General features: G+C 58.8%; 1 protein-coding gene across 1 annotated transcript in view; it reads left to right on the forward strand.

Annotated features, from left to right (window-relative positions):
* The first annotated feature begins 8,022 nt into the window (after positions 1-8,022).
* Positions 8,023-10,486, forward strand: part of COLEC11 (collectin subfamily member 11) — a 17,394-nt gene continuing 14,930 nt past the window's right edge. Inside the window, exons 1-2 of the mRNA XM_025045786.1 lie at positions 8,023-8,458; positions 8,878-9,021. Of these exons, the coding sequence (XP_024901554.1) occupies positions 8,023-8,458; positions 8,878-9,021 (580 nt within the window). The remainder of the gene's footprint in view (positions 8,459-8,877; positions 9,022-10,486) is intronic.

Consider the following 10,486-nt stretch of genomic DNA (forward strand, 5'->3'; position numbering starts at 1 on the left):
CCCCCAGACCCTCAGTGCTGTGGCAGCACCGCCTGTACCTGTGTCCCCGAGTGACCGGGCTTGGGGAGAGCGCGGACGGCGACTCCACACAGCTGGGGAGGAGGCCGGGGTGCCCTCGCACTTGTGGGGCCGCAGGGGCAGCGGGGCCTTCAGTCCTGAGGACGGTGGCCGCGGTGAATGTCCTTACGGGTAATGTCCCAGTGATATGGCTTCACAGCCATGTGACCTGCAGTGAACACCCCCCTACCCCCCCCGGGGCCGTGGGGCTCGCTGGCGTTTGGGTCCACATGGCCGGGTGCATCCGAGAAATGTAAACAGTGACCGGGAGGCCTGCCAGGTTCCCTCCGACCCGGGAAGTGGCCGGGCTGTCAGGGTCAGAGGGCATGAGGGGAAAGGCCGGACGGCAGTGCCTTCAAGAAAAAGCTGGAGGAGGGAGAGAGGGAAGAAGGGACACGGCCGGCCCGGAAGGGAGGCGCCCAGTGACGCCTCGTGGCTGTTCGGCGCTGGCTCCGGGAGCCGGCAGACGCCATTATCCACAATGGCTCTAACTTGCCATCCGTTGAAACTGGCAAGTTAGCGTAAAATCACTTAGTTTGGTAACTCGGAGTATTTCTCCAATTATTGACACAAATAAGAACCCTCCCTTTGAGAACACAAACCAAAGGTAAATAGCCCGCAGCCGTGAGACAGAAGCGGGGAGCAGGGGGCTGTGGCCTTGGGACCCGGCGCTGACCGAGCTGCCCGCTGGTCCCTAGCAGACCGGCACGGAGGATCCGGGCTGGCTCGGGCCCCAGCCCTCGAGCTCCGACACAGTCCTGTGCCTCATGCCAAGGGGTGGCCGTGAGGACCGAGTGAGCGGGCCACTGAGAGGTGCCCACCGACGCCCGAGCGCGGAGCACACTGCAGCCCCCGCCCCCCGTGCCACCTGCATGTCGGCGCAGTTGGCCGAGACTGCGGCTCAGTCCCCTTGGGGTGCCGGAGGAGCCTTGGGCGTCTCGATCGGCGACGGGCCTCCCAGCCCAGCTCCCCTGGCATCTGGGTACCGGGCGGTGGGCCGTCCTGTGCCCCGCCCCCAGAACCACTACCCTCCACCCCTTGCAGCGGGACAGTTCATGTCTCCTGGACGTTGCCAAGTGTCCCCGAGCAGGGAGTGGGCGAGGCTGAGTGGAAGTGGTTTGCAGCGGTTCCCGTGAGCAAAGGGGTCGTCAGTCACCGATGGGACAAAGGTCACTGCACAGAGGCAGGCGAGTGCACAAAACATGCACACACGAAGGCCTGGCGTCAAACATCTCATCTGTGAGTCTGACAGACGGCCGTCACCCTAAAAACGTACGCGACTCACGGATAATGGCTTACGAAGCTGGCAGAAACTTTTTAAAGCTAACTGATAAATTCAAGGCGCCAAGCTAGGGGAGCTACTCAGTTATTTTCTTTCCATAGAAAATAATTTTCATGGGAGGAGGCTGTGAAGGAACATGCACCCAAATACTCCGGGGGGAAAGAGATGTAAGGGACTGCTAGGCAGCCCCCCAAACGTTAAAGTACTCCGAGCGCACCGATGGGTCACGTGCAGTCGTGAGGCGTGACAGCGCGTGTCCCAGCTTCCCCGGCGGGAGCGTGGCGCGAGGCTGGCCACAGCCTCACGGGGTGTGGGCCGCCCTGCCCTGCCCGGGACAACGTTTTCCCCTCGAGGCCCCTCCGTCCTCAGCCACACCCACTCCCTCCGCCCACCTCCCCCCAGCCCTGGCCGCTAACTGGTCTGTGAGCGCTGTGTGGTTTTGTCCTTCCCTGGCCATTTGATAAGCGAGGTCACCGGTGGGGACCGTCTGGCGTTGGCACGCTTCACTCGGGTCTCTGCGGCTCGTCCGGTTGCTGGATGTCCCTTCCTGCCGCTGAGTGGGGTCCACAGTTGGTGCAGCCGGCGCCCGGATGGACCCCAGGCGCTTCTCGTTCGTTTGCAGCTATTACGGATAAAGCTGCTGTCGACACTGTGCGCGGCCGGCGCCGTGTGAGCGGAAGTCTCCATTTCTCGGGCATAAACGCTCGGGAGCGCCGTGGTTGGGTCGCGGGGCAGACGCAGACCCCGCCCAGAGCGGCTGCACCACGCCACGTTCCCACCAGCAGAGCCGCGTGAGGGGTGCGTGTCCTGTCACCTCGCCAGCGTTGGGCGTTGTCGCTGTTTTTGATTTTGGCCATTCCGATAGGTGTGCGGCGGCGTCTCCTTGCGGGCTTACTGTGCGTCTCCCTGGTGACGTGGGTGCCTTTCCACGGGCCATCGGCCATCTGTATGTCCTCTTGGTCGAAATATCTCTTCCTGGTTTTGCCCATTTTCTAACTGGGTTGTTTGTTATTTTACTGTTGAGTTTTGAGAGTTCTTTATATTTTCAGGATAAAAGACCTTTGGCAGATATGTGATCTCTGAATGTTTTTTCTCCTCCTGTAGTTTGTTTTTGCATATTAAGGGAGTTTTCACAGAGTATAAGTTTTTAATCTTGATGAAGTCCAACTTACTAAGTTTTGCTTTTGTGAATTGTCGGTTTTTTGGTGTTATATCTAAGAACTATTTGCCTAGCCCTATACCCTGAAGATTTTTCTGCTATGTTTTATTCTCCTGAAAGTTTTATATTTTGACACTTAAGCCCGTGACCTGTTTTGAGTTAAGATTCGTGTAAGGGGGAGACGTAGCTCGAGGTTCACCTCGTTGCCTCTGGGTGTCCGGCGGCTCCAGCACCATTTACTGAAAAGCCAGTCTCCCTGCCACTGAATTCACTTTGTGCCTCCTCATAACTCAGTTGGGTGTAGGCCAATAAGCACATGAAAAGGCACAATGATTATGAGGGACATGCAGATCAAAAGGACAATGAGATACCACCTCCAACACCTTGCCATCAAAAAACAGCAGGAAATCGAGGGCCCGCGAGGATGCGGAGAAGCTGGAACCGTGTGCGGCACAGCCGTGCAGCTCCCCACGGCGGCTCCGCGGAAATTCAAAATGCGATTGCCACGTGTCCCAGCAATCCCGCTTCTGGGTGTATACGGGAAAGGAAGGGGCTCGAAGAGACATCTGCGCACCCATGTTCATGGCGGCCCGAGTGTCCATCGAGGGTGGATGGATACGCAACACGTGGTCTGTCCACGCGATGGAGTATTCCTCAGCCTTGAGAAGGAAGGGGGCTCCAACATGTGCTACGACATCGATGGATTTCGAGGCCATTGTGCTAAGTGAAGTAAGCCAGACACAAGACGACAAATGCCGCATGATTCCGCTGACAGGAGAAACTTGGAATAGTGAAGAGCAAAGGGTCAGAAGGTCGCACGGGGGGGCCGGGGCCGGGGTGGGAATGGGGCGTGAGTGGGGACGGAGGCTTATTCTATGAGGTGGTAGTGATGGCGCCCAACATTGTGAAAATGTATTTAATGCCACTGAACTATGTACTTAGATACAATTAAGGTGTCAATTCCGCGTTACGTGCATTTTGCCTCACACATGCACAGACCTTTAAAAGGTAAGTTGGGTATGTTTGCGTGGGTTCTCTGCTCAGTTCCATTGTGGAGTGAGTCTAGAAATTAGGTAGACGATTCCTCCTACCTTTGTCTTTTTCAGAGTTGTTTTAGCGCTTCTGGTTCTGTCTTTTTATACAAATTTTCAAGCAACCTTGTCTCTATCTGCAAAGGCTCTTGCTGGGATTTTAACAGGAGTCGTGTAGAGCTTGTAGATAACTTGGGGGATCAGCGTCTTTTCTGTGTCCAGCCTTCCAATCCACGATCCAAGAACGTGACATGCGTGTCTCTCACCTCATTTCGATCTGTGCTTTTTCTCATCAGCATTTCGTTTCAGCATCTCGGTCCTGTATCTGTCCTGTTAGACTTACACCTAAGTATCGTGTTTATTTGAGCGATGGTAAACGATCCTGTTTGTAAATCAGTGTCTGCGTGTTCATTGCTGGCTCGTGGAAACACGGCTGACATTTTGCTTCTATCTGTCTTGTATGCCAAGACCTCGCTGAGCTCACCTGACGGTTTAGGGAGCTTTCCGTAGACTCCTCGAGGTTTTCTGAGCACCGTTGTGCCGTCGGCACTGACAAGGGACTGTCATTTCTCCTTTCTGACCTGCGTGCCTCTGGCTGCCTTTCCATGCCCTTCGCATGGCTGGGACTGCCAGCACCATGTTGAACAGTGCTCAGTGCAGGCGTCCTAGCCCTGCCCGGCCCTCGGAGGGGCCCTTCAGCAGCGCACGGTGTTTGCGGTGCATCTCCCCCACCGTCCCGTTTTTACCGAGAGATGCTTGACATACACCACTGCGGAAGTTTAAGGCGGACAGCAGGACGGGTCGATTTACATGTACTGTGAAATGGTTACCCCAGCTTCTCACATGCATACAATGGAAAGGAAAGAAAGAACACGCACCGTGCCGAGAACTCTCAGGATTTGCTCTCTTACCTCCCTGCCCGTCACGGGGCAGGTGTAACTGCAGCCACCGTGCCGCGTGGCACACACACTCCAGCGCGCGTCTCGTACCTGGGAGTGTGAACCTTTCGGCCCCGTTCTCCAAGTCCCCTCCCCCACCCCTCGCCTCTGGGAGCTGCAAGTCTGGTCTCTTAATGAGTTTTGTGTTTGTTTGTTTGTTTTCATAGTCCACACATAAGTGAGATGATGCAGCGTTTGTCTTTGTCTGACTTGTGTCACTTAGCATAACGCCCTCAAGGTCCACCCACGTTGTCAGAAGTGGTAGGGTTTCCTCATTTTTTATGGCTGAGTAATATTCCTGTGTGCGTGTGTGCACGTGCGTGTGCATCTGAATTCATCCGCTGACGGGCACTTAGTTTGTTTTCACATCTTGGCCACTGTAACTCAGGCTGCCGTGAACACGGGGCGCAGAGACCTTTCCGAGTGGGCGTCTTCACTTCCTCGGACGTATCCCCAGAAGCGGCGTTGCCAGGTCACGCGGTGGCTCTGCTGTTCATCTTCTGAGCCTCTTCCATGCTGCTTTTCACAGCGCTGCCGCAACAGGTTCTTGAAAAACGTGCTCCTGAGTGAGTCGCAGAAGTTCCCCCTTTTCCTATTTTTCTGAAGGTTTTTATTTTGCGAGATGTTCTTCTGCATCAATCGGCGTGATCATGTGATTTCTTCGTTAGGCTTATTTACATTGGTGGATTCTTGAATATTGACGCAGATTCGCATCCTGAAATTCCCCACTAGTTGCTCATATTTTGTTAAAGCTTTTCGATCTGCGTCCGCGAGGTTGTCGGGCCTCGTGCGTGTGCTAGTACTGTCTCTAGCTTTGGTTTCAGGGTAAGACCAGCTTCACGAGGTGAACGGGTGATGGCCCCCTGCTCTGTTTTCTGGAAGACGTGTGTGCAGTTGGTGTTCATTTTCCTTCATCGTTTGTACGATTCTCCTGTGAAACCGTCTGGCCTGGAGATTTTGTTTTGGGGAATCACCTAAATCACTAATTCAATTTCCCAGGCTGTTACATTCTGTATTTCATGTTGGGCCCGTTGTGGTGGTTTGCGTTTATTCAGAAAGTGGTCCATTTTGTCTAAGTTGTCAAATTTATTTACAGTCAGGAGGTTTTAATAAAGAATCCATTTTTCGTGGATCTTCTGACGTGTGGAGCTTGTCAGTTTCCACGTTTGTAATTCTGACTTCTCAGTTTGAATAAATATTCACCTGTGAACCTCACTTTTTGTGATCATGATTTTAGATGTATCTTTTCCTTAAAGAAGCCCCCCGCTCACCCCCGCGGTATAAGCCAGACCCGCCCAGCCTAGCACGAAGGCGGGGTGGGGGCATGTCTTGCCTTTAAGGAAACTTCACTGTGTGGAGTGGGTTTGGGGCCTCGCCTTGGCTTAGGGCTGGACAGGGAGTGGACAGGGAGTGGACGGGCACTCGGTGCTTCAGCGTGACGCCCCCACGGAAAACACGAGAGGAGACGAGGCAGCTGCATTTGTCCCTGTCTGGAGGGATACCGGCGAGTCCGCCCCCTGTTCTGTCTGCTTTCCTGAGTTCCCAAAACGCCCGTGCTTCCTTTTTCAAAAAAAGGCAGCGAGAACAGGAGCGGCCTAGCAGACCAACTGGGGTGCTGGGGCGGGGGGTCCGCGGCCCCCCACAGCGCTCTGCGCCTTCTCACGCTCTGCGTGCCCCAGCTGGACGCCGCGCGTCTCTGGCAGGAAGCGCCTGCTGATAACGCTGCAGGCGCCTGGTGTGCTGGGCAGTCCCACGGCCCAGGCCTCGCGTGTGGGGCCGCGGCCGGCAGCCTGTAAATAGCGGCCATGAGGCTCCCGGGCTCAGTGTCCTCGCGGGCCCCGGCGGTCAGCACGCCCCTTGGCCAGGTGTGCGGCTCAGGTAGGGGGCGCTCTGCAGGGCGGGGTGGGGGGGAGCAGCGGGCAGATGCCGGGGTAGGGCGGTGACTTCCATACAGGCGGTGTCGGGGCAGGGTTGAGGGGCGGTGGAGACCGGTTCTCAGCCCAGGCTGGGGCCGTGTCCGTCAGCTCAGCCAGGTGCCGGCACCCGCGGTTCCGTTAATCCAGTAGCTCATGGCACAAGCTCTGGAGCAGCTCGGTGACAAGGACCTAGATCTGTCAGTCGTAGGCGAGCAAGTCAGGCCCTCTGAGGTTCATGTACATTCAGAGAGGTGAAGCGGTTTCTTCCCTGATTCCTAGCCCAGTGCAAAGCATGGCTGTGGGGCCAGCAACGTGTCCCTGAGCGGCCAGTGCAGGGTTCAGGTCGGCTTGCTGCCCGCCGGCTGGTGAGGCCATGTGGACAACGGCCAGAATCTGCCCCTGGTGACCAGTAGCTGTGTTTGGGCTCAGTGCCGGGGACCCCGGATGTCAGGATGTCTACTCCTGCCTTATGCAGAGTGGGGGCCTTCTCGTCCCCAATTTGGGTAAGATAGAAGTGTCACAGGGCGGCCCCTCCTGCCGTGACACCTGGCTGCTTGAGCTGGCCATCCTGCTGGGCTGCAGTTAAGTGTGGCTTCTGAATATAGAGGTGAAAGTGGAGGCTGTCGCACGAGCATTATAATTTGCGATGTGATGGAGACACTTTGCCGGGTGGCAGGCAGAATGTTGTCTGAGCTGTCGTGCTGTTCGATTATTTACAATTTTGAGTAAGAGAACACGGATGATTTGCGTAAAGTTAGGGAGAAATAATAGGGAAAGGCCCCTCCTTACTTTTGGGTCTTGGTGATAAGACAAATGTGTGCCACCGGGGCGGACATCTGTCAGTGCCGCAGCCGCGAGGAAGGGCCACTGTCACTCTAGGAAGCACAGCGGTGGGCGGGGCGGGTCCCTCTGCCAGGGCTGCAGGTAGGGACGGCGTCCGCGAGGTGCTGGGCGCTGCCGTCGATTTTTGATGAAACTGTACAATCGCATGTTTGGCAGTTTTTCAGTCTACTTCATTCCTATCACTCCTACTAAATTCCGATCGCATGCCCTGCCTCCCCCGACGGGCCCGGAGCCCCCCGGGATGAGGATGTTGTGCTTGAAGGGCTGGGCGCTGGGGCTTCTGCTGTGACCGGAATCTTCTCCGCTGTGACCGGAATCCCCGCTCCGGGAGGCCGGCCGCCCCTCCCCAGCTCTGCAGCCCGGAGCCCAAGGCGCCTCGGGGCCGGCCCGGGGGCGGGCGGAGGGGACACAGGGACGAAGGAATGGGCAGGGGTCAGAGTGGTGACGAGGCGCACGGGGATCCCTGGTGGCAGCTTATTCCGGCTGTTCCTGCTCCCCCCATCCTGGGAGGTGACGATGGGTCTCCCTGGACAACAGCATGTCCCGCACCCCGCCGTCCCCCCGCGCTGACTTGCTAGCTGCAGAGGAAACCGGCCTGCTCTCCACACCGAGACGTGTAGCTCAGCCCAGCTCACATCGGCGAGCGCCAAGCAGCGGCTGTCCACTGCCGGACGGACTCTGGAGGAGCAGGTGTTCCTCAGGACCTTTCATTGACGTGTGATTGACACGTGGCCGTCGCCGTCACCACTGTGAGGGGAGCCACAACGTTTGCCGCTAGACCGGCGCCGAGCTCGTCATGGGCGAGGACTCGGCGTCACCCTCAGACCAGCCGCAGTCTTCGCGGGTCCCCTCTGCTGGGGGTGCAGTGGACGGGGCGACGCCCTCTGCCCGGCACCGCTGCTGGCACAGCTGTCCCCGAACACGATGCCATCCGGACCCCCGCACCCCACGTGGAGGGGCTCCGTGTGCTGCCGCCAAGCTTCCCTCGCCGGCCGGGGGGAACGTGGTCGTGGTGACGCGGGGCCAGCTGTGTCCTCTGTCCCTACCCGCCCCGCACTGCGGCACTCACGGATGTGATCGGGCCATCAGCGGCCGTCGCTGCATGGGCCGCAATGCCGGGCAGGGAAGGGCGGCCGCAGAGGATGCCGTGAGCCGGGGTCCGGTGTCTCAGAACTGCAGCCGAGCACACGCGGACAGCCGTTTAGGGGCACGCACCTGTGCGACGAGGCTGCGTGAGGGGCAGCGAGGGGCCAGCGCCCTGGGGCGGAGGCCGCGTGGGGTGGGCCCAGGGACGTTGGCACCTGGCGGGGGCTGGTGTGTGAGGCCGGGCGGGCTTCATAGCTTCACGTAACCGTAACACGTCTTTACCTGTGTGACACGTTCGTTATAAAGAGCCGGGAGAAGGGGCTCGGGGCAGCACCTCACAAGGCGGCATCACTGTCAGCTGGGCCGTGGGGACCGCTCGGTGGAGGTTTAAGTCAGCACAGGAGTGAGCCAGTGAGAGAGATGGGGGGAGGGGGGAGGCCGAAACCATGGAGCGGCCGGCTCCCGAGCTCCCTGGCCCCGCAGGGGTGGCCTGCGCAGCGTCACCCCTGTCCCCGGGGGGTGGGGGGGCGGAATTCCGTCACTGTTTACCCCTCCCTTCCTTCAGGAGTCGGTGTCCTGCCAGCACTCACGATGTGGAGGGCTCTGGCCCTGATCAGCCTGGCCTTCCTGTCGCCGGCCTGGTCTGGGGACCCTCAGCAGACGGTGGACGACGCCTGCTCTGTGCAGATCCTCGTCCCTGGCCTTAAAGGTGAGTGTTGCCCGGCCTCCCACGGCGCCCGCCCTGCGTCCCCGGCCCTGTCCGAGTCCCTGTGCCGCCTCAGGGTCTGGCCTCGGGCAGGGCTGCCACCTCGATGGGCCTCAGTTTCCCCATCGGAAAATCCAGGGGTCATGACACCTCATGTCCACTCTGCAGCCAGGATTTCTGTAGTTCTGAAACCGATTACATGCAGCTCGGCTGCTCACAGGGACGCTGACGCTGTAAAGACAGCTGACGTTGTTCCCAGCTCGGCACTCGCTGTCACGTGACCCTCAGAACGCCGTGCCGTCATCTGGCCCTTTTTGCAGATGAGGACATTCGAGGCTCCAGAAATTTAGCAGTTCTCCAGATCAGGGTGCGAAGCTCTGAGGCCGGTGCTCCCAGGCTGGCTCCCGAGAGCTCGCGATCCTTTTAAAAACCAAGAACCTTCTTCTCGTTGCTTTGTCCATATTGCCTCCCAGGAGAGTGAGCCCCGCAGGGCAGCGTGGTCAGTGCCAGCTCGGGCCAGAGACTGCTGCTGGGACAGCCGATGCCCAGCCGTCCTTGTGCTTGCCGTCCCGAGAGGCTCTCCACTGAGATCCCGGCTCCTGCAGAGCAGGGCGGGGGGCTCGAGCACCTCCAGCTCCGCCAACGTGGGGCCCCTGGCTCAGGACTTAGAAGGGGTTTCAGGACAGGCCAGGGTGCCTCCGGCACGTGGGGCGAGCCTGGCCCCGAGTGGTGGACCAGGAGGCAGGTGGGAGGGCGGCCGGGCTGGCCACGCATCGCCTCCGCCCCGGTTCCACGGTGGCCTGTGGCTGCTGCTCTGAGGGACAGCCCTGTGTGAGAGGCCTTTGTGGGTCGCTTTCACTTTGCTGTGTGGAAACCAGGAAGACAGCCCTGCTGCCCAAACAAACGCACTGGCTTTTGTGTTTTTAATTATAATAAATGCGCTGACCTTCTTTTAAAAATTTTAATTACGTCGGAAGAAACTCAAGCTGTGCTACTCGCTCAGAAGTCTGGTGAAGGGCCGATGCCGGCCCTGGCTTTCTGGTGCGACCTTCGGTTTTGATTTGAATGCGTGTCGGTGGGACAGAGGGGACTTGCCGCCGTGGAAGCCACTGTCCCATGGGGACCAGGGTAGGCTCCCAGGGCCCTGGACGCTTTCTTCCACTGTGGCACCCAGGACGGGGGTCCCAGAGCCTCTGTGAACCCCTGTGCCGGTGGGCAATGGTGGGGGGTGGGTCCCCCGGCCTCAGTGAGCAGTGTTGGTCTGGCTCGTTGGTGACAACACCCTCCGGATGCTGCTCAGCGTGCCGATGGGCACCCTTTGTTAGCGTCCCTTCTGTCCTGGGTCTCGTGGGGGATGGGCTAACGTCACATGTGCGGGTGAAGCAGGTGGCGGGGGCGACACGGCTCTGAGGTCCCGGTGTCTGAGTTCGCTGTGGAGGAGCCAGACAGCGTGGCCGGCGCCCGACCC

The sequence above is a fragment of the Pteropus alecto genome, unplaced genomic scaffold (assembly GCF_000325575.1).
Source record: "Pteropus alecto unplaced genomic scaffold, ASM32557v1 scaffold61, whole genome shotgun sequence".
Taxonomy (NCBI): Eukaryota; Metazoa; Chordata; class Mammalia; order Chiroptera; family Pteropodidae; genus Pteropus; species Pteropus alecto.